This window comes from Halichoerus grypus, chromosome 4 (assembly GCF_964656455.1).
Source record: "Halichoerus grypus chromosome 4, mHalGry1.hap1.1, whole genome shotgun sequence".
In the NCBI taxonomy this organism is placed as follows: Eukaryota; Metazoa; Chordata; class Mammalia; order Carnivora; family Phocidae; genus Halichoerus; species Halichoerus grypus.
Genome location: NC_135715.1, coordinates 74,426,873 through 74,451,272, shown reverse-complemented (window position 1 = coordinate 74,451,272; position 24,400 = coordinate 74,426,873). Strand labels below are relative to the sequence as shown.

Genomic DNA, 24,400 nt, shown 5'->3' with positions numbered 1-24,400 from the left:
GTTAGTTTTTTCCTCAGTCTATTTTGTCTGTTGTTCAGATTCAGTCATTGCCACTATTCTGTCTTCCTGTTTACTAATTGTTTCTTCTATCCTCTCCATCCTGCTATTGAGCCCATCCACCAAGCTTTTTATTTGTTACTGTATTTTTGAGTTCTAAAATTTATAACTGGTTCTTCTTTATATCTTCCATTTCTTTTTTGAGGCTTGCTTCTTTTGTTTTCATTTGTTTTAAGCATATTCCTAACTGCACATAGAAGCATTTTTAATCATGGCTGCTTTGATATCTTTGTCAGATGATACCACCATCTCTGTCATCTTGGTGTTGGCATCAGTTGATTTTTTTTCATTCATTTGGACATCTTCCTGGTTCTTCATATGACAAGTCACTTTCAAATAAAATGTGGACATCTTAGGTGTTATGTTATCTGACTCTGGATCCTGCCAAGTAGAAGTCATCCAGAGCCCCTACTTGATCTCCAGTGAAGCCTGCTAGGTGGGGATGGGAGTTCCTGCTGTCCACACAATCTCCACTGACACTGCTAAGGGTAGGCAGGTGGGGCACAGGGGAGGAGGCAGGGGTATGCCCTTGTTACTACTGGGCAGTGATGAAAGTCCTGATTCTCTGTTAGGCCTCTTCTGACACCACGCAAAGGAGGAGGAGAAGGAATGCTTCCTTTTGCTGGGTAGGGGGTAGAAGATCATTCTTCCCATGTTGTCTCTGCGGACACCACAGGGGGCCAGAGACTTCATTATCAGCTGGCAAGGATGCAAATCCCAGGCCCCTACTTGGCCTCCTCTGTCACCGCCTCAGTAGGGCCATAAGGTGCCTTTTTGCAGCCTCATAAGGTGGAAATCTAGGCTCACCACTTGGTCTTTGCTGGCATGAGTGGGGGTGGAGCCACACTTGTTTTTTTCTTCCTGTGGTGTTAGGGTGGGGTTGTGTGATTATGGTCTAAAAGTTTTCTGTCTTGCTAGGCTGCCCCTTTCCTGTTCCTTTGGCTAGAGAAAACAGGCTTTTTTCTGGGCTTTTTGGTCACACCCAGTGGCATTTCTGGGTTGCCAGGCTTTTCAGCTCCAAGTCTGGGATCTGTGAGGCCAAAAGAAAACTGAGGTTTCTCATGCTCTGAGGTTCCTTCTTCTCTCCACTTTTTAGTGTCTTCTTCTTTTTGTTTTATATATAATGTTTTATATATGTAATTGTTCTATATGTGTAACATGTATATTATATATACATAATTATATATATAATTTGTTTTATATGTATACTTGTTGTTTTATATCTAATTTTATATACAATGGGTTGTCAGCTGTGCTTAGCAAAAGGAACAGGGAAAATACATCTATTTCATCTTTCTAAAAGCAGAAGTCTCTCTGGACAGAAATGTCTTTTAAATGGGTTTTGTTTTTTTACTTTTTAAAAGTCAGTGGGATATGATAATGCAGTACTAATTTTCAGGAGAAGCCATTTTTACCAATTTCATCCAAGTTGCTTTTTCAAGTGAAAGGACAATATGGTTGCCAGCTGCTAGTTTCTATTTCTTCTTGAACTTTCCTTCCAACTGCATTGGTTTATTTAAGTTCTCACTCCTACAAGCAGACACATTAGGAAAGGATCACATGTTATCTCTTCCTGCTTTTAAATCTTTTCAATGTCAGCTGCCCCTCTTTTTGTTAAAGGCTTGCAGTTCTGCCCATCAGCAGGGTTGGCTGTGTGCATCACCTGTGTTTTGACCCAGGGTGGTTGTCAACAGATCCCATCTATCTTGAGGTGGCAAATCTGCTGTTTCCTCTTGCAAATTCACTGCTTAATTTGGTACCACAACTCCTCGGAGGACAAAGTTGTCTTTTTGATAGGAAATCAACTAATCCACATTGTAAGACAATGGCATTTCTTCCAACACCCAGAACAGTCCGCTTTCCAAAACTTTGGACAGAACATAAGCACCTTGCTAGTATAAGCCTTTCTTCCCTCCAGTTCCCAGTTGTGAGGTCAGAGGAGACTTGAGACCAGGGAGGACAGGAGGGATCTATCCTTTTATTTTTTAATGGAATTTGTATTAAGTTAGTTAATCTTAAGTCCTCAGCCAGACTGTCTTTTAACTATTCCATGTAATCTGAATTCTTAACAAAATACAATGTCCTATCTCTGTAAAGGCCACAGAGTTGTTTTGTTAGGTCTTGTTTCTCACAGTCTCTTCTAGAGTTTGGAGGGGGGTTTTCCTCCTCCGGAAGAGAATTGGGATGATGTCCCTATTCTGTCATCTGTAAAGAATAATACGAAGGAATTCATCTTGGCTGCTATTAAAAAGCCCACTGTGTCCTAGCCCAGTGTTAGGCATTGGGACAGATACAGAGACAAATGATGGCAGAATCAGGCTGTGGAGACACATGAGAATAAGATAGAATAAGACATCCCAAATCAGTAAATACAGAGCACAAATGCAATTTTATGTATGTAACCACGTCCTCCGTTCTCAGCCCGGGGTGGGTACTATGAAGAATGCAGAGACAGTATGACTTGGTCCCTGAGAGAATAGACCCTCTGGTTGAACCCTCAGACAACATGTTGGTGCTTCGAGGAATCACGCCTCATGGTGCCTGCTCACTCTGCCTGGTCTCTGTGGGTTTCCACAGGCGGAGGAATCCAAAGTGGCATCTCTGGCTTGGACCTCTCTAGACCCCAATATCCCATGGCCTTCTGAATGTCTCAGAGGCAACACGAAGCCTCACATCCAAAACTGGACTCACTGTCTTTCCCACTAACCCTGTTCTTCTGTGTTTACATCTGGATGATCAACAAGGAGTTATCCATTGTTCAAGATGCAGCTTCAGTGGCGATTCTTCTTGAAGCCTTCCTGAGCTTTCTCCGAGTTTTCACTCCTCAGTTTTACCACTTTGGAGGCCCATGTAATCTCCATTATGGCACTTATCACCTTTGCCATGATATGTGTCTGCACAGCGAGATCACCTCAGAGACTGTGAGCTTCATAAGGGCAGGAACAGCACTGGATCTCACATATAACAGGTGCAGCATAATTGCTGAATGAAAGGAAGTCATGTTTTAAAAGCAGGATGTGTATGGATTGGCAGAAAGGCAACAGGAGAATAATTTACCACCATCTAATGGAACAGAATTTATGAAGGGCTCCTAGCTCCAGGGTCATAACTCCTATCTTATTGGAATCTTAGTCTAGAAAACCTATTTTGTTTTTATTCTTGTTATTTTCCCTCATTTCATTAGTCTGTTTAACTAAGGCAAGTTTTTGATCCTACAAAGGCCTAGGTAGGTCTGGAATGCACTTGAGCCTACAAGCTTCTCAGTTTCTGATGTTCAGATTATAAGGCGTAGAATAAGTTACCAATTGAGGCTATGAAATCTCATTCTCTAGGGATCCTTAAAAATAGGTTAGAATTTCAGTAGTCTGATTGGTAGATGTTTAGCCTTACCTGAAGGAAAAGGAACTTTGGACTAGCTTTTTTTTTTGAGGAACCTGTCAGATTTATGTTTTGAATATGGTCCAGCAGTAATTGAAAAATAAGTTTCTAAAAATACCTATTTGTTTTTGGCTTTGTATGTCAGCTATGATTCCTAGCAGCTGTAACTACTGACAAGATCTAAAAACAGACTTGCAATTATTTGCTATATTCTCCATGTTCCTGCTCTTTGGCAGTTATGCTCTTGTGATTTTTGCAGGAATAGCCTGACAGAAATGTGGACATGAGTTTGTTATTCCCCAACATAATGCTTCTCAGCTCACTGCTCCTTCCTAAACTGCTCATTTTTTGAGATAGGAGCACACCACCACCTCTAGGATATGTCAGCTTCTAAATAGAGCCTGCTTGTATGGACTTGCATGACATTGGGTTTCACCATCATTACTGGGTAGGCACTGAGAGTGCACGTACATTTGGTGAATGTATGTTACATACAACTTTTGTATCGGTAAGTCACGGTCGGTGTGTATACTTCGTCTAGGATAGGACACAATCAAAGAAAACACATTAGCTCCAGCATCTCCCACCATTAGGGAAGTAAAATGTGAAGATGGCATCATTAGCAACAGTTCAAGCTATGGGAGGGAATTTACTTCATTTCAGGGCCCATTCCCTCTCCTTTCTGTTTGAGTTTTCTTTCATTTAAATTGTGGTAAAATTCACATAGGGTGAAACTTACTATTTTACGTAATCTCTACACCCAATGTGGGGCTCGAACTTACAACCCCGATATCAAGAATTGCATCCCTACCAACTGAGCCAGCTAGGCACCCCACACTTACCATTTTAAAGTGTACAATTCAGTGGCATTTAGTACATTTACAGTATTGTACCACCATTGCCACTGTCTACTTCCAGAACATTTTCACTTCCCCAAAGGAAACCTCATATGCTTTAAGCAGTCATTTCCCATTTCTCTCCTCCATCTACCCACCCTATATTCCTGGTAACCATTACTCTTTTTTCTATTTACGTATTTGTCGATTCTGGACATTTCATATAATCATGCAATAAATGGCCTCTGGGGTTTGGCTTCTTTCACTTACCATAATGTTTTCAAGGCTTATCCATGTTGTAGTGTATCTCAGTACTTGGTTCCTTTTCATGGCTGAGTAATAGTCCGCTGTATGGAATATACACATTTTATTTCCATTCATCAGTTGATAGGCATCCGGATTGTTTTCATCTTTTGGCTGTTGTGAATAATGCTGCTGTAGATACTGGTGTACAGGTATCTATTTGAGACCATTTTCCCTTTTTTTTTTTTGGAAGTTTACCTTGGAGTGGAATGGCTGGGTGATGCAGTATTCTGTGTGGAATTTATTGAAGAACAGTGGCTGCACCATTTTATAATCCCACCAGTAATGTGCTGGGCTTCCAAGTTCCCTACATCCTCTCTAATACTTGTTATTTTCTGTTTTCTGTTTGTTTTTTAATTATAGCCATCCTAGTAGATGTTAAGTGCTGTCGCTTTGTGGTTTTTATTTGTATTTCCCTAATGACTAATGATGTTGAATATCTTTTCATGTGCTTGTTGGCCATCATATTTATTCTTCGGATAAATGTCTATTTAAGTCCTTTGCCCATTTTTGAACTGGGTTGTTTGTCTTTTTTGTTAAGTTTTGGGGATTATTGATATATTCTGGATACTAGACCCTTATCAGATATGTGATTTGCAAATACTTTCTCTCATTTCATGGTTGCCTTTCTACTTTCTTGATTATGTCCTTTGATGAGAAAAAGTTTTTAATTTTGATGAAATCCAGTTTATTTTTTCTTCTGTTGCCTGTGCTTTGGGTTTCATATTTCTGAAACCATTGCCAAATCCAAGGTTATAAAGATGTATAGTTGTTTATAAACATTAAACAACTCCTTTGTTTTCTTCTAAGATTTATATAGTTTCAACTCTTTTTTTTTTTTAAGATTTTATTTATTTATTTGAGAGAGAGAATGAGAGAGAGAGAGAGCACATGAGAGGGGGGAGGGTCAGAGGGAGAAGCAGACTCCCTGCTGAGCAGGGAGCCCGATGCAGGACTCAATCCTGGGACTCCAGGATCATGACCTGAGCCGAAGGCAGTCGCTTAACCAACTGAGCCACCCAGGCGCCCTATAGTTTCAACTCTTATATTTAAGTCTTTTATCCAAATTTGGTTAATTTTTGTATGATTTTGGTAACCTAACCAAAAATCAATTGACCATAGATATATATGAGTTTATTTCTAGGCTCTTAATTACATTACATTGATTTATATGTCTATCTTTATGCCAGTGCCACACTGTTCTTATTACCATAGCTTTGTATTAAGTTTTGAAATCAGGAAATGTGAGTCCTATAACTTTGTTCTTTTTTCAAGATTATTTTGGCAATTTGGGGGTCTCTTGCAGTTCCCTATGAATCTTAGGATAAGTTTTTCCATTTTTATAAAAAAAGACTATTGGAATTTTGTCTAACTGCTTTGATTAAAACTTCCAACAAATTCATTGAATAGAAGTGGTGAAAGCAGGCTTCCTTTGTCTTGTTCCTGATTATAGAGATGTAACTTTCAGTCTTTCACCACTGAGTAAGATGTTAGCTATGGGTCTTTCATAAATGACCTGTGCTATGTTGAGGAATTTCCCTTCTATCCTTTGTTTGCTGAGTATTTTTATCATGAAAGAGTGTTGGATTTTGTCAAATGCTTTTTCTGCATCAATTGAGATGATCATGTGATGTTTTCCTTCATTCTGTTAATGTGTGGTATATTACATTGATTGATTTCTGTATGTTGAACCATCCTTGCATTGCTGGGATAAATCCCATTTGGTCATGGTGTGTAATCCTTTTATTATACTGCTGAATTCAGTTTGCCAGTATTTTCTTGAGGATTCTCTCTCCTTTTTTAAACCAAAATCTCATAGACTTAAATTGTCTTCCTCTATGCTAATTTGTACTCGTTTTTTCTCTTCTTCCCATTATTCAAAATTAACCAAATATTTGGCTGTGTTTCCTTCACTTTTTTTCCTATGTCTTTGTGAGTAGATAGCTTCCAAGACATATGTAGATGACAGAATACTATGAAGGGCAAATGTTATTATCACCCCTTTCTGTCTTGAGCTTTTTCAATATTATCGTTCATGAAATATTCTAATAATATTCATTCATAACGCTTTTTTTCTTCCACAGAGAAGAAAAAGGGAAATTGGGAATATAATATTCCTTTACATTTTCGACATTGGAGCACATAGAGAAGTCAGTGGCTCAAACATCTCCACTAGAGTGTTTTATAAGCTCTAGGACCCTTTTCATTACCCAAAGCTTTGTCAAACATGTTGCTATTTTAAGGGTCTCCAGAAAAGGTTGTTTCTGAGGATGGCAAGACTTGAGAAAGAACAGTTCTATGACTTTGTTTTGTAGCCATAATGTTTTCCAGTAATTGGGTCAGGGGAACATAAATTATTCACAGAAACCAGATAAAGTCAATATGGTAGACTGAGCAGACTCAGAACTCTTCCAGATGCATAGATATGTTCAGTGAAATATGAACAAAGAAAGGCTTTTAATATGTAATCGAGTCAAAAGAAGCACACAGAAACCTAGGTGCCAAAAATGGAGAGACACAAAAGCCAATAGGCTAAGAAGGAGATGAAGCTGAAGAAGGGACATCTGACTGCATAAGAGGCTCAGGGACTGATGGTTCAGAGATTAATGTAGGGAGAGAAGATAAAACCTCAGTCCCATGTGAGATAGAAGAGAACCCTATGCATAAAGCTGCAAATTTGGTAGGGCTGCTATTTTAATGAAACAGAAACTAGAAACATTTTACTCACTAGATTGACAAAGCAGCAATGCGGAGGAAAGAATTACCCACTAGAAACTGGAAGCCCATGCTTATGTATGAGGTCCAATTTTAGACTATTCCCAATGCTATAGGAACTAAGCTAAGATAATATAAAAATTGATGTAACCCATAGGATCCTGGCAGAGGCAAAAGAAAATCATTCTGAAGAATGATTTCATAACTAGAGCACACACAGTAAATGAACCACAGTGAAGGAGAGTCATGGAATACTGCAGACATTTATTAGCCCCCCTCCCATCCCCCCAAGAACGGGAGATGCAAAGAATATCTGAAAGAATCTATAAAGTACTGAAGAAAGAAGATACAGAAATCAAAAAGCAAGAGTAAGACAGTATGTAAAAACAGGTGGGTCTGGAAGATAAACATGAAAAGGGTACTAATTGAAATTAAAGCATGCCAGTCAGCCGAATAATAGTGTAGATAAAGCCAAAGAAAGGAAATGGAAAATGTAGAGGAGATATAGGGATGTGGAAGATAGAATTATATATGTAAGAAGCCCCTGAATAAGAAAAAACAGAGAATTGGGGACAGGCAGTATTCAAAGTGTTTTCCATACACGAAGATAAACTTTCGAGTTATAGTGGCTTTCCAGGCCTGAGTAACTGAGCAGGATATAAAACCAAATCTACACCTAGTCATACTAAGTGTTGTAACAAAACTGCAGCACCAAAGACAGAGTAATTATAAAAGTATCTAGAAGGAAAAAGGCAGATTACCTGCAAAGAACTAGTCCTGTAAATGAGTAGATAATTAAAAAGAATATAAGAAGAAAAAGAGCAAAGAAAAATGTGATACAAGAGAAGGATAAAATAAATGACACTATTTAGACGTATTTTAGAACATGATTAAGTATTAGTTGTGTTGCATATATATGTAAAACAAAAGTATGACATATAGATGGAAGATTATTTCTAAACTTATTATACTAGAAGGAAAAAGAATGGGATCTGGGAGGAATATAAGGGACTTTATATTTGAGATTTTATTGTTTTGTTAAAATTGAAGTGGGGGCGCTGGTTGGTTCAGTCGGAGGAACATGTGACTCTTGATCTCAAGGTTGTGAGTTCAAGCCACACGTTGGGTGTAGAGATTATAATAATAATAATAAATACACTTAAAAAAAATTTTTTTTGAAGTAGTTCTCACAACCAGGACAGGACTTGGTGTGAGAGTACAAATGGAGATCAAGTACCATGTCTGGGTATGTGAAGGTTATCAGTCAAGCTAACAAATAGCCATATACCTTGATTAATATACCTTCACAAAGACTGTGGTGCTTTGTGATTCCCAGATTCTTTGGGGGTTGGAGCCAGAAAGTGGTGGCATGGAGAAGAGTTAGCAGACCCCAGCTCTGTCCTACACTGTGAGGGAGTTCGCACACACGTCTTTGGACATCCCCATCCATACATATCCCTTGCAAAAAACCACCCACTGGCCACCCACAGGCCTAGGAGAGTGCACACTGGCTATAGGGTCTGCTCTTAGGAAGAGAGTGAGGAGCTCAGGTTGGCCTTGGATGCCAGCTTGGAGAGGTGTCACTCAACAGGGACTTCTGGCGTCCCAAATACCTGGGCTGGGGGACAGGCGTGGGCTCTGGGTGGACGTGTCTCCTTGCCACCTGGAAGGAAGGGCTGCAGGATGGAGTGGGTCCCTCTGAAACAAGGGGTCAAGCGGCGGAGCTACCATTTGCTAAAGCTGAGCAGGTTGGTGGACATTCGCTGTACTAGTTTCTATGCGTTTGGAGTGTTTTCGTTATAAAAAAGAGAGAAGCATACACCATTTCACAAGGGAATTAGGGCCATCTGCCCGGCGCAAAGGCAGGGGCAGGAACAGCGCCAGCAACGCATCCTGCGACCTTTGTGTTTGGTACAGCCGAGTCTCACCTGCCCTGTGAGAGACCAAGATGCGGGATTTCCCGCTTGTGTGGTCCTGTGAAGTTCTCAGTCGCCCCACCGCCGGCAGAGCTTCTGGACCTGAGCGTGGAGGCACGGGGGTGGCCAGGGCAGCGGTCGGGGGTGCGGGCGGAGCCCAGGCTGAGTCCGTGCACTGGGTTCCTGGGGAGGGAGTGCCTTTTCCTTACCACAACCTGGCTGGAAAGCCTGCCCTAGGGAGCTGTGGCCCAGCCCTCAGGTGCCCCGTCTTCACACGCCCTGGGCAGAGGCTGGCAGTGCCTTCCATGGAGGCATCCTGGCCGGAGCCGGCTCACACGGGGAGGACAGCCCTTCATTACCCCCGCCGTCCTGAAAGCAGCCAGCACAGGGAGCCGCAGACTGTAGGGGGCAGCGAGCTCCCAGCCGGACGGCACCCGGCACATTCACGGGCTCCTCCTCGGTCGTCTGCTCCTGTCGGCTCCTGGCCCGGGCAGTCACTCGACAGGGCCCAGTGAGATCAATTTGGCCCCGGGAAGAAAAAGACGTGAGAGAGAAGGGAAAGCCAGTGTGAAGGGATAGAAAAAGTGTTTTTCCTCATCAGCCATCAGACATTTTGCCAAGCTTAGCTAGCTGAGGCTCACCTTTAATTGGTGATGGATTAAACATTGTCCTTTCAACCGACATAATCAGAAAATATTCTCTTCTGGAAACTCAAGGGCAAAATGAACTTCAGCTCAGAGAACTGTTGAGAATACCTTGGGCCCCGTTCTTCTTTCGAGGCCCTTGAGGTCGCTGTGAAGTGGACTCCGGTCAGGAGACCATCCTCGTCAGGCTCCAGGCCCACGACATGGCGGGGGAGGTGCTCGGGACGGCAGACAGCCCGCCTTCTGTGCCTCACGTTCCCACAAACGGCAGATCCGGGTGGATGTGTCTGCTGCCGCTGCCATCGCAGAGTACCACAGACTGAGTGACTTAGCAGGGTTTGTTTTCTCACCTGGAGGCTGGCAGCCCAAGATCAAGGTGCTGGCAGTGCTGGTTCCTTCTGAGCCTGGTAGATGGCTGTCTTCTTTGTCTTCATACGGACTTTCTTCTGTGGGTGTCTGTGTCCTAATCTCCTCTCCTCAAGAGGACACCAGTCATCTTGGATTAAGAGCCACCCTAATGACCTCTTTAAAGACCCCGTCTCCAAATACAGTCCCATTCCGAGGTAACTGGGGGGTTAGGACTTCACCATATGCGTTTGGGGGGAACAGAGTTCAGCCCGTATCGGAGGGCATTGGCAAACTCCCACACACCAGGAATCTCCTGGGGCAAGCAAAGTGACATTGTAATGATAAGAAATCAAAGCCCTCTTGCCTACCTGGGCAATTTTAAAGCATCCCCCTTTTGCTTTATAGGAATAAACAACAGCTGTGCTCCATATTTCCTTACAGAGGTGCCAAACTTGGAGGGAATCATTTCAGGGAAGGCAAGAAGAGCTCCTAATCCTTGTGTTTTCCAAGAAAACTCACTTTGATTTTCACTGTTTCAAAATAACAATCAGGTTGTGCAGAAAGAAATCAGTCTCTTGCTGGGGACCCAAGGCCCCTGGGGAGGCTCTTGCCCTTGGTGGAGTTTATTGGCTCGGGGAGAGGCGGCTGCAGGTGGAACGGAGGCTTTAAGACATTTCCCTAGAAACAGACCACTGCCTGCAGAAGCGATCTGGAAAGCCGAGGGTGAGCCTGGTATGAAAGGGCACTTGTAGTGTGCTTCGGTTAAGAGGAAGGCAGCGTTGAGAGGCGTTACGTACAGGACAGACTGGAAACAGAGCACCTTTTAGAAGAGGGAGCAGTGCACTCAAGGTGTCGGGATAGCATCTACTGTAAATAATAGAGCTGCTTGCCAACCTGGACGTTTTTCCTGACATGAGGAAGCCTTTTTCCCCTGTCTGTTTTATTTTTACAACCTCAAGTCACTGGGTGAGGCCCTTTGAGAGGTGTTCCTATGAACCAGGACTGACTGCGTTTGATCTACCTGCAGGATGAATGAACGTGACCGCCTACTGAAGAGGCTCAGCAGGAAGACGCCCCCCACTCTCTTCCGGGGAGGCTCCATCCAGCAGTGTGTCCCCCGTAAGTAGCCCCCGCCACATTCCGGTCAGCCCAACCCCAGCCATGCAGGGAAGGCGGTGGCTTCGTTAAAGCATGCTGGTGCTGATATGTCTGGAGACCACTGCCAAGCCGGAGCCCCACATTTGGAAGTGGAATTTGTGTATTTGGCCCGAGGCGAGCGTAGCTTGAGTGCAGGTAATTCCCTGGGACCCAATCAAATGCCTGAATGACAAAATCCTAAAACTTAAAATCCTGATGTGGTCGAGATCCTTCTGTCACCCTCCCAATAGGATTTTGTTCTAAGGCTGAAATGATCTTACTTTTGGATTATTGCCCCCAAAGATAGCAATATACACTGTTTTCGTTAATATTAGCTTATTAATTAAAACAATGACACTCACTGGGGAAAAAGTCTCTTTACTTTTCCCAGGAAGGCTGCCCCGCATCTAGCATTGGTGCCCCACTCAACACCAGAGGCCAGGCCTGGTTTCTGTTGAAGGGACCAAACCTAAGCCGGGGTCAGTGGGGATGTGCCAGACCCCAGGGGAGGGGGCAGGAGGCCATGAAAGAGAGATGGGTAGCAGAGCTCATGGGGGTTGTGGGGCTATTTCAGCAATTAAGCCACTTGACTCCCCGCTGAGGGGCGTTGTTAGCACTGGTTTCCTTCAGGAGGGGGTTATCTCTGCCTTCCCCAAGGTGAGGCCTGTTGGCATGTCGTCGTCTGTCACCTGCTTCTGCCCCTCCAAATCCCACCTCTTTTTCCAGAACCCCCTCTCTTGCACGTGCACTTCGCATCTCTTCAACAACACTGCTTCCTGCTTCCCTTTCTCTCCCTGAGGGTTCAGAAGGAAACAAGAATGGTTTAGAAGTGAAGAATCCTTGTATCCATAATACAGGTATTGAGGTGTCTGTGTCAGGCTCGGCTGAGCTCCACCCATCAACAGATCTTCACAGATCTTCTAACAGAGAGAAGGAAAGGATGGGCTCCCTCTCCTCACTTTCCCACATGGGATACCAACATGGCAGAGACCCATGCTTCATGGCCTGTCCCAGGGAGTAGGTGGTGTCAGCCCCAAGAGCACGTGGCAGAGGCTCAGGCCAGTATAGTAACTGGCCCAGCAAGGCCCAACGATCTGGGTCAGCCATGGTCTCTCTGAGCCAGGAGAGAGGTCCAGTCAGGAGGCTTGATGGTGCAGTCCAGGGAGTGAGGCTGCCTGGGGGTCCTGTTCCAGCTCTGTCACTTTTTTGTGCACTTAGGTAAGTTAACCTCTCTGTTTCTATATCTGTAAAATGGAGATGATGTAAGAACTGGGTTTTGGGGGAGAATTAAATTTGATCATTTATACGAAGAGCCTGGAATAGTACCTGACAATATGGAGTCCAAAAAATGTAAGGTATTACCAGGTTTTTTCTGCCACTAGTTGAGTAACTTTGAGCGATGTACATATTTCTCTAAACTTCTGTTTCCTCCACTGAAGGGAAAAAAGAAATCTAATAATATACATCTAAAAGGGAAAAAAAAATAATACACATCTTACACAGTCTTTGTGAGGCTTTAGGATGATGTATATAAAGCACCTTCTTTCTAGCAGACACGGAGAAAATGAGTACTGATTCTGTAAACAGTGGGGTTCATGCCATGGAGCCCTGCTGCTTCTCTAATAAATATTTCACAATAACCCTAGGAAGAATATATAAGATACATATATTGAGATCAAAGACCGAGTAAGAACTTTTACAGGAGAGTCATAAAATGTCTTAAAACAACTACTAAAAAAATTTTCTTAACTTGGGATTTTGAAGAACAAAAGAAAATTAGAATGAACAAATACAAGAAATAAAAGCCTCTAAAATCACACCACATTTTAAAAACACCCAGCAACTAATAGTAAGAAACCGATCGATAACCAAACGTTCTGTCAGTAACTAGAGAAGGCCATGGAGAGACCAGAAGTGGTCCTGGCCTGTGAGAAGTTCTGCATTCTCCTCTCAACCTCCAGCCTAGCTATCCCTCCTGGGTCTGCCCTTCCACTGTCCTGGGCCTGTCTTCCCAGAAAACTGGAAGAACAACTCTCATCTTGGCAGCATTTTTAGTCCCTTGCAGGACACCAGTACACCAGGACACCAACACACAGTATATATAACTGAGATCAGCATATCCTACAGTCTCAATTCCTTGTCATCCTCATGGTTGTCCCCACTTCTGTTGCTTTTAGGAATCTTTTTCCAGACAGGAAACTTCTACTCTCATGAAGATGTTATCAGAGCTATTTAAGGGGAGTTTTATTCCAAAATAATGAAAAAAAAAAATGACATGATTTTATGGACTTCACCAAATGTTCTATCAGGAGAACACAAAACAGCTTCAACACTCCCCTCCCCTTCCATCTCTTTTCACCTACCCTATTCTGCCCCCAGTTTCTGGCTGCAGCTGAGCATTTAGGAAGCAGATGCTTCCCCGGAAGCCAGCCCGGGGAAGTTCAGGAGTTGGGTCCATGGATGGCTTTCCCTAGGCCCCCATCATTACTTTGTGGCTGTCAGGACTTCCTGAAAGATGAATGAAAGTGGGAAAGGCTAAGAGCTGGAGCCTTCCTCTGAGCTTCCCATTTGGATGCAAATGGCGGCTAAATGTTCATCAGGCAGAAGCTGGTGCCCTGATGGTGCATCTTTGTCAGGCTGAGGGATGTAGGCTGGACAGGCAGAGGCTAGTTGGGTATAGCCTCTTTTGCCCCACTAAAACTTTTCCCATTACAGCCCTATCTCTCACCAGGCCTGGTTTCTGAGAGGAAAATATTATATCTGAACCAGGGAGACACCCCTGCCCCAGGATAACCCTACCAAGCCATCCTCCTTTCCTTCTTGAGTTGCAGAGTTCAAGTCTCTGCGGACGCTAAGAAAGTCTAGTGAGGAAAATCTTAGTGCATAACATTCTGGAAACATGATGGGAACTGCTGGACAAGCCCTTTGGTCGTGACCTCTGGGTCTCAACTTACCCTGAGAGAAGAGATTTGCTTGGGAAGGTCCTCTCAAGTGGACACCTGGAAGCCCTTCCCAGTCTGGAGTGGCTGAGTAATCCCAGTGGAAGGCCCTCGTGCCAGTGAGTCAAATACAAGCCATGGATGCCTTACAGCTCTCAGCTCTGGCTCTGTCCCAGTAGGCATAGGCAGGACGTGAATGAAAAACAGAATAAGGAAGACAAGGCTTTTGTTCCTTCCACTTGACCAAGGAGTAGACAATTCCAGATGCTAAGCTACCTTTCCCAAGAGGACGCTCCCAAACAATGTTTGCTTTTTTTGTCTCAATGAGTCCCCTTCATTTCTTCCTCTCCCCCAAGAACCCCCTCCAAAAAGCCCACCAAAAAAGACAAGTAGCAGCTGTTCTATTTGGATGGGTTGTTGCGACAGGTTCCTTTCTTCTCTGGTATGGAGGTGGAGCCTTCCTCCATTGGTGTTGAGTGTGAATTGACCCTGAATGAAGGAGAAGGTTCTGTGGCCTGGGTATAGTTAGCCATAGAAAAGCCTGGCACCCATTGGGAGGGTGGGAGCTCTGCCGGAACTTGGACCTCACCTGGTCCAGGCCCTTTATTTCACAGAACAGTAAACGAAGAAGACCCAGAGAACTTAAAGAACTCATGGTCCTGTGGCCAAGTTACTGCCAGGCAAGGATTAGAAGCATCCTTCTTGCCTCAGGCCCTGGGCCCCAGATCCAAGATGAAAGCAGAGCAGGCGAAGAAAGCCACCTTCAGGGTGGAGAGCTCCCTAGTCATCAGCCTGCCACCAGAACGGCTCATGGAGAGCACTTAGAAGGGCCCCCTGCTGCTTGGGATCAGAGCCACACTGCCAGGCTGAGGAGCGTCCACCTGGGGTGGCACGGCAGGCCACAGATGACCACTGTGTGGCTCCCACAGGAAAACATCAGATGTTTACTAGAAATGTTACCTTTAAAGACCAGAGAATAGAGATTATCCACGTCGACCACAGAACACAGCCTTATGACTGGAGGAGACAGTGTTGTTTGCTAGATTCTGCTTGGAAACATCCCAGGGAAAGGCAGCTGGTCTCGGATGGCAGTCAGTAAGCTGCACAAAGAGCACCTTGTCCTAGAGGGGCCACCACAGCACAGGCGAGGGAGGGAGCCACCCCTCCGAAGCCGGACAGAGGACGGCTCCTCGTCCCAGGGGCCTCACTGATCAAGCAGCTCATCCGGGGAAAGTCTAAAAGCTCTCAGAGGAATAGAGGAAAGAAGAGGCATTTCCTCCTCAGATCCCGTGAGGCTCTGAAGGCTCCTTGTGTGGAAAGCCATGACGAGGAAGTTCAAGTGCCCTGCACCCGGCACCCTCAGGGCCTCCCTCCCCGGGCCTGTTCCTGCAGGGCAGCCCAGGGACACTGCCTGCTCCCGGAGGCAGCCAGGTGGGGCCCACGCCGGCCTGGGGGCTGCTGTGCCCCGGCTGCTGGCTGCCACACAGCGGGCTTTTTGGTCGCTGGATTTGGTTTTGTTAGAGATGGAGGTGAGCCAATAGATGGACAGCTCCCTGGGGAAGACTCCTTTCTGTCCTCGTCCTTCACTAGTCCTTCCTTAGCTCCCACCTGCCCCTGCTACCTAGCCCGGGGCCTTCGTTGCCTCCCAGACCACCCTGCAGACAAGGCCTTGCCTCCCAGGGTGGCCCTCCTGAGCCCTGGAGTTTCCTCAGGCAGTGGCCAGGAGAGCCGGGACGCCAGCCCAGGGGCAGAGACTCTGGTTTATGAGCACATGCAGAGTACGAAGTCACCCTGAGCATCCTCTAGCGGAGCACCTTCCTCACCATCCCCACCAGATACGTTGCTGTTCTATGTCTTTATAGTTCAGAAACTTTCCTTTGTAAGCCAAGGGTCTGAGTAAAATAATTAGCACTCCAGGAGGTGGTACATGGGCACAATTTCTGATTTCTTTTTCCCCTCTAAAGAACGTGACAGTGAACGAACATGTCTGTTGACAAGTCATGTATACACATGGATGGGAGTCACCCTTGTCAGACATTTCACTGTTGTTGTCTTTGGGTCAGAATGTCTAATCCAGCTGTGAGACTTTTCCATACCCCTGACACAGAAAGGTAAGCCAACAGAGAGAGAGAAAGTCTTATAAATGCTCCTTCGGCGGGAAGGACCAGTTAGGAAGGAGGGCCTTACTGTGGGCTTTTGAATGCTGAAGCTCTTTCTAGAACTCGAGATGCAGGGAGAGTGTTGGTCCTGCAGAAGCACTGCCTGGGTTGGGCTCCCAGCTACACTACTCACTAGGTCTGGGACCTTGGGCAAGTCATGGGGGGAAAAAAAAATTCACCCTGTGCCTCAGTTTCCCCATCTGTGAAACGGGAAGAATACTATCACCTGCCTCATGGGGCTGCTGGGCGGAATGAATGAGCTGTTTGTGTGTAGTACATAGAACAGGCCCGATACTCATAGCATCTGATCGTTGTTGCGCCTGCTGCTAGCATTATTCTTGTTGCTGGAACTGATGATAAGACCCGGTGTTCCTGTGGCCTCTTGACTTTATCTTGTGATCTTTTCCTTTATTTCCACAAAAATGAACCCACTGTAATTTCTGATTACCAGTCCACATCAGTCCCCTATAAGAGCAGGAATGCCGCAAGCATCATGTGCACATGGCCAGTTTTGCCTACTAGTGTTGTGTGTGTGTTCCCCGGCCTGTTTACAGCTTCATAAATTACCCAGCCAGCCTGCTGCATTGGGCAGTCTGGGACACTTCTGGAGCCGAGCAAGTTGCCTTTCCTCTTGATTGACGCTGGGAAAGTGCAGACATGGACCAGTGACCCACTGTTTATGCTTCCCAGGCTGAGCTCAGCTGCAGGGAGGCTGCCCTCCCTCCCCCCCCAGTGCCTTGCATCCCACCCTCAGCATCAGCAGCTAGGACCAGTCAGGCCCTGTCCCACCCCACCCCACACTCTGCCCACGTTTCCCTTCCAAGCCACAGGTCTGTCCTTCCGGGGGCCCTGCCTGCCCGAGGCTGGCGAGCCCAGTGTGGCAAAGGTCAGCTGCCGTCTCCCACAAAGGCCTTTTCTTCTAAACCCAGCGTGCTCCCCCGATTCTCCTCCTCACCAATCCCTGTGTGTGCTCCTCTTGCAGATGGGTATGCCTTCTCTCAAGAAGAGCATGGAGCTGTTACTCAGGAAGAAATCGTCCGTGCTTATGACACCACCAAAAGGAAATCGAGGAAGAAATAAGACGTGAGTCGCCTTGATTGGTCCCAGGAAAGAGATGCGGCTTGTTGCACCCAGTGTTAACACATCTCTGTCAGAAGAGACTGGTGTCAGCAGCCAAAACACCATAAAACCCATTTCTGTGGCCTTAGCCAACCAGTTTGTTAGTTCCACATTCCCTCGCAAACCTGGAGTAGATACCGCAGGGGAAGCCATTTTGTTCCCTTTCAGTTCATCCACAGTGCTTGGCCTAACTTCTGTTTACCTTGTTCTGAAGCATTCAACTGTGCTCTGTGAGGTGTGAAATTAAAAACGTTATGTTTCACCAATATTTAAACATCAGTACTAGTTGTTCTGGGAGAAAGCTAAGAGAGTTTTATGTTGCGTGAGAAACCCATCTTGTGGAATTGGAGCGGGGGCACGCTTCCTTCCTCTTTTGTTCACTCACAGATGAAGTCCACCAGGCAGCATGTAAACTTCATTGTAGGCAGGTTGATGTCTTGTTTTGATTCCTATCTTGTTTGTATGAAGTGGGCATAAACTTCTTGATTACAGTGAAATCACAAAAATGTCTATCATCAGGGTGGTGACCCTGAGAACGCTTCTCTTAGCCTCTTAGCCACACTCCCAGCAGGGCAAGTGGGTCGGTCTTCTAGCATTCTCCTGCACTCTTCCCAGGTGCCTTCTGGGCTGTCCGGGCTTCTCTCATCTCAGACGTTCTGCATGGCTGACCGCTGTGCTCAGCGCATGGCAGCTGGTGGGCAACCAACCCAAACGTGCACTATTTCTTGTCCTAGCACAGATTCAGATATGGATTCAAGAAATCCCCTCTGCCACCACCCTTCACCTCCTGTAACTAAAAAAAGAAGCATAGCTATTCGCGTATTTTCTAAATGTTTCTCTGCCTCTTTCCGACGACAGGGAAGCCTACAGGTCAGTGTGTGGTAGAACGCTTTGGCACTCCTGCTCTGGTCAGGTTCTCAATACTCATTTCCCAATGAGTATGGGACCTTGGGCATTCACTTCAATGAGACCCTCATGTATTTTCTCAGGAGTTCAGAGCCCATTTTGGACTTTCACTGCTGGGAAACAAGTGAATGTATAGCATGTCGCCCCACGGAGGGACACGCCTGTCACTCTGTAACTCTAAAATCAGGCAGGATGAGTGAACCCAGTGGAAGAGTAGGGGGCCCCTGAGGCTAGTGGAGAAAGTTCACCATCGAAGGGGACAGCGAGAGGCAAGGAACACAGAGACCCGGGGAGGAGGACAGAGAGGACATGTTAGCCAAATCTGCTCAGTAGACACCGAAATCAAGCCTGGAAGCCCAGACAGTTGTGGTGATGAATGCGGGAGGCTAAACAAGACATTGACATGCAGTTTTTATCAGCAAGAATTCCAAACATTTAAGGAAATGCCCTTTTCTATATGGGTGAGGTTTCCGTCCTAATCCAGTCAGTGGTAGACACAGGCACCTCTGAAAAGAAAGTGTCCTGACTCTAAGAAGTGCTTCGTCACTGACTTCCCAAACTGCGGAGTCCCACCTTCTAAATTTGGACGGAACTTGCGTGCCCTCGGGCATGAATATGAGCACCTGGAGCCCTTAATAAATGGCCAGCCTGGAGGCACGTTCTCTCCTCTCAGCTTTTGTTGCCAAACCAGATTTTTGGATGGCTTAACATAAATACTTCTGGGCAGCTGTTACTGCTTAAAATGGCACCGTTCTTCTGGGGGTTGGCTGCGCTAAATTGGGAAATAAAACAATAGTGCACTTTGCTTCCTTATCCTTTATTTTTGGAGCATCCACATTTAATTGGGCATTGTAATAACTTAAAGTATGATTTGCATTGACAAAGAAAACTAATCCTTTGCTTATGACGTGACCAGGATCCAGGGAGGGCTTAAGGGGAAGCAGAACAATGCAGTGAACAGGTGAGGCTTAGAAAATTGCCGTTCCTAGCTCCCCGAGGTGGAAAACCATTTTTAAATACTAGAGCACCCAGCGAGATGAATCCCTAAAGGACTGTCATGCAGGAATTACAACACCCCCCCCCCCACACACACACAAATGTGCCTGGAATGAACATAACAGACTGAGGTATAGGTCTTTATTGGACACCCAGAGAGATGATGTCCTAAGTATAGAGGAGAAATGAAAATTTGAATCGAATGTGTGTTAGGCATCCTGATTCCTTGGTTTCATTTGGAACTAAGCCTCTGGAGAGGGGAGCTCAAGCTCATTCCTTGTCAGACACTTAGCTCTTTCTTAAACTTGAGGCCTTCCCAATTAGATTTGTGAATTACAGTGTGTGTATGTTTTGTTTTGGGCTTTTCATTTTTTATTTTATGTTTTAGGTTAAAGTGCAGTTCACATTTTTCTGAGATTTAAGTATATTTTCTGATCCTTTTGACAACTGAACTAAACAGTGTTTGCAATAATGAAATGTGCACACAGAAGAAAACATTAGATGGGAAACGTTTCTAGTCTATTAATTGTTGTATGCGATCAAGCTATCTGGTGGCCAAATGACTAAATTGGGCTTCGAGAAGGAGAAGCTGTCACTATGAGTGATGTATGATATTTAGCCGTGGCCAGCTCAGGGGCTGTGTCATTTGTCCTATCTTCAAATTGAGGTCAGCGTGTCACACAGGCCCCTTCCCAGGGAGCAGGGTGGGCTGGAGTAAGTTGCGTACTCTGGCTGTCAGCTCAGTGGAAATGCCACATGGGACTTGTCACTCGGCCACATGGTAAGTGACATACAGGCTGACAGGTCATACTTGCTCAGCGCTATAGGGCCGGCCTCTGGATTGGGCTAAAGTAGCAGAATCCACTGAGGGCCGGCCTTGGTCTGCTGTCGTACACAGACTGCCGACTCTTACTTACGAGTGTGTGTTCCGTTCTGGCTGAGTCTGCAGAAGGCAAAGAGCAGCCCTTCCATGCATTAGCTCTGAGTTCCACTACACACCAGCACGGACCAGCAACGGGGCTGGGGAAAGTGCCCATTAAAAAGGCGGGATAGGAGAACAGAATAAACCAACCATTTCTGCCTGGTTGTCCAGATTAGCACTTCATTGCTGATCAGAATGGGCTTGGTAATAATTTTGGGGTGTGGCTGATGTGTCCATCCTGCCTCTCTGCGGAATATTCGGGACTTCTTGACCAGTGTTATGTTCTCCCATCTCCCAGCACATATGTGATCATTTGGGGGGGATCAGTAGAGCATACAAAACCTTCCTTTGGTGAAAGGAGATGCTGTTGCTTTAACATCCGTGGAGTAATATCCTAAAACGTGAACCTGAGTTTTGGCAGAGCATGGCTGGGAACTCTGTTGACATTTTCTTTTCCTTGACAAGGTTTCGGGTCTTGCTGTAGGGAGCTGGCAGTGAAAATCAGTGATAACTTGTCAAGAAGCAGTGAATAATAAAAAAAAAAGTGGGTATGAGTAACTAATGTCTGAAAATGCATATAGATGTATATATTACAGGCTTTAAGACTGAATTTTTTTTAAAGAAAGCTATAGTCTGTAATCTCCATTTGTTATAACAATGACCCTTTATCTCACCCTATTTCTGTTCCTAGGGGTTTATGTCTTAGACCGTAAGTTGAATAGAATGTTTGCAAAATTCTGCAAGAGGATAAGGTAGTCTTTCGTCTTGAACATGGGAAGGAAGTGCACACATTTCGGCTGGCGTTTGGCTTACTACCAAGGGTCATTGTCCCAAGGTAATTCAAGGAGCAATTCAGTCTCAGCATTTGAAATGTAGACTTCATCTCCAGGGATCCATAAAAAAATGGGAACAGGGAAACTGTGGTTAAGCAGAGCCCTAAATAAAAACCTGGCAAAGAAATGAGTTTATCAGGTCAAGGTAAAAGATGGCATCCCCCATCATATTCGTTAAATACTTTCATCATGCCAATGCTTGTATTAGCAAATTTAGTAATGATGGAGATAGTGAAAAGACAGCCATTCCCCTTCAAAGGGAAAGCATACATCAGCTGGCTTTGTTGCTGGTTCTCCACTGACTCAAGACAGTTGTTGGTCTCAGTATAGCCTTGGGGGAGATTGTTTAGCCTCATCCTGGACACTTCCCCATCCTCAGAGGCAATGAGGATGATGAGAAGGGTTTCCAGTGGGTCGTAGAGGTGAGAGTCCAAGGTCCCCCAGAATATATTAATAAGTATCCCTGAAAGGAATAGACCTGAAATACTCTACTTTGATGTGTTGTACTTCTCATTTATTGTTTTTCTCAACATCCCATATTGTCCCACAGTACACATTTCCTTTGACATTACAAGAGCTTCATTGAATGCCAAGGTTCCACTAGCACTGTGTGGAAAGTTCTCTCTTAGCTTGTTGGGTCTGAGTGTGGCCAACCAGCATGCAGTCTTTAACGGGAAGAAAAGGCTACTGAGCCAACATAGTGTTCAGAAGCTGTGAAGCAAAAGGGGGCAGAAAAGAGGGGCGAGCTCACCCTGCTAACCCACCCCAAGCATAATCCATAGCTGTTAACTCTGACCAACACCTCTGCTCCCCTCGCTGAGGGGAGACAAAAGAGTGATTCTTTTACACCAGGCTGGCTCATTGTCAATGACAATCTCTTGCCCTGGTTGCCTTAGAGACATCCACTCTGCTCTTTCTCTCAGGCTCCAGACCAAGAAAAACATGCTCCCAAGATTAGCCCATCGGCATTTCTTCTGACCTGGCTAAAGAAAGAAAGGAGACCTGTTCCTTTTAAAAGTCAGGAACAAAGTGTCAGGTGGCTTTGATTTATGACAGAAATAGGAAGAAGAAAGTTGAGGTAATAGCGCTATCCAAATAACCCTGCCCAGGAAACTGAGGGGTCAAGAGAGCTTATCAAGAGCCTTTTATAGGCAAGCTCTTCCGTAAGGCAGAGAAGGGGCCAGAAGGAGGGGGACAGCCTGAAGGTGAGGATGTGAACCCACTTCCGATGGCGTTGGATTCAGTCACCCCCGAAGACCGCCACGCAACTGCAGGTGGATCAGTAAACACCAATTAAAAAGTGCAAAAAGAAAATCTGCCCTGTCCTAGGGCTTCTGTCCTTGCCACAGGATCCCTGCACAAGTGGATACTTGGCAGGCTTTTCATTAATAAAGTCAGTGTGTGTGCTGACACGTGCATTCCTCCGCCTTCCTTCTCCCACGTTGCCGGTGATTGCTGAGTTCAGAAGTGTGCCCGCTGCTTCCCTAGGAAGCCTCCCTCTGAAGGGCCCTGCTACCAGCTGCAGCCCCGCCGCGGCAGGGGTGGGGCCCCGGGGCCTCCGCCAGGAGCAGCTAGGTCTGCAGCCTGCGTGCGTCCTCTTTCCTGCAGGTCACTGAATTGCTGTTTGAATGCACCGTCTTTGCGGTGTCTTTCTCATGCCAGCAAAGCCATGTGCCCTCCTGTCTGCTGTCACATCTGTGCTCCGATTGCTTAAATATTGTTTGCAACAGGGAGGTTTTAATCTGGTTATGCAGAGGGAAGCGGGGCTGTGGGGGCACGTTTAATTGGCTCCCAGCAGAGTAGTGAGCGCGTCTATGGAGTGTGGGGTTTTTGTTCCCTCCCTCTAGAAGTGTTACCATTTTCATGTCCTATTAATGTCCTCTGGTTGTTAAATTACAGCCGCATATTATAGCGGAGCTGGGTTCCCTCCTGGAGTGAATACAAATGAAGGGCATTTACTTGTATTTTTAGAGGTTTTGGAAAATGTAGTGATTTGTGGCTTTGATCAATCCTGTTGACTGGTATATGTCTACACAAACCTGTTTCAAATAAATCTTTTGTTAAAGTAAATGATTGGACCGTGTTTTATTTTGGAATTTTCTCTTGCACTAATAAGCAGTTGCTGCCACAGGGACTTGGGACAGTAATACAGAGGTTGTGTCAGCAGGCTATGTATACACTCTGCCCCAAGAGCTGATGGCCAAGGAAACGCTGCTCAGTGGCAGGAGCACAGGAGAACCTGAATTGTAGATTAACATGAGCTCCGCCAGTCCAGGGCCCCTTCATGAGAGCAGAGTCCAGGAGGCCACACTGAGTTTGGATTGATCACGCGATGGAAAGAACTGTGCATCGAAGGGCTTCCCCCGTCGATTACTGTATTCCCCTTGGTTTATCTCAGTTTCTCTGCAAACTGAGATGTGAAAAGTTCAAATTCTATTGTCAAGCATGAAATGACAGAACCGTCATTGAAGGGGTGCTGAACACTCCACCCCAAAGGATGCCACTCTGACATATTGATTGTTGTGAACGGAAGGCCATTGAGAAACAGCAGATGCAGGGAAGGCTCTCCGACCTCCCCCTTCTACCTAAAAGCAGGTCATAACATTGCCACTGAGAAAGGTACCTTCCCCATACCAGGAAGAGAATGTTCTTATCATTGGAGACTGGGGGTGGGCGCTGGAATGGACCGGTACAAAGAAACCTACTGAAATAACCCTGACCTTCCATTCGTTTCCCCTGTATCTTTCCCAAGGACTGCCCCACAGTTTACTGCCCCAGCCCAAGCCCCTTTGTCCTGTACCATTCCCAATTTATCTCTCTTTGTGTAAAAAGGTGTATAAGCTTCTGGATCTAATGGCTTCCTGGGGTCTTCATCTTCCTTCTGAAGATTCCCACGTACATGTAAAAATATTAAATAAACTTGTGTGCTTTTCTCCTGTTTGTCTTGTGTCAGTTAAACTCTTAGGCCAGCCACAGAACCTCAGAGGGTAGAAGGAAGTAAGTTTCTTCTCCCTTATGTTATTTTAAAGAGAGTAAGAATCACCCTCCCATTCCCCGTAGGCACCCTAAGTCACATTTAGGTAAGCATCCACTGCCTCAAGGTTCCCTGGGATGCACAAGTCACATGGCAGAGGCCACGTTGAGCCTGGGGTAAAGCGGGAGCTGGAGGGCCCGGACGTTGGCCTGGGAAGC

At 45.5% G+C, this 24,400-nt stretch overlaps 1 protein-coding gene across 3 annotated transcripts in view; it reads left to right on the top strand.

Annotated features, from left to right (window-relative positions):
• LOC118544814 (phospholipid-transporting ATPase IB) overlaps positions 1 to 21,014 on the top strand; it is a 581,647-nt gene extending 560,633 nt beyond the window's left edge. For all 3 annotated transcript variants that reach the window (XM_078070549.1, XM_078070551.1, XM_078070550.1), the window contains exons 36-37: positions 11,225 to 11,316; positions 17,415 to 21,014. In XM_078070549.1, the coding sequence (XP_077926675.1) occupies positions 11,225 to 11,316; positions 17,415 to 17,512 (190 nt within the window). In that variant the 3' untranslated portion in view covers positions 17,513 to 21,014. The remainder of the gene's footprint in view (positions 1 to 11,224; positions 11,317 to 17,414) is intronic.
• Positions 21,015 to 24,400: the final 3,386 nt, after the last annotated feature.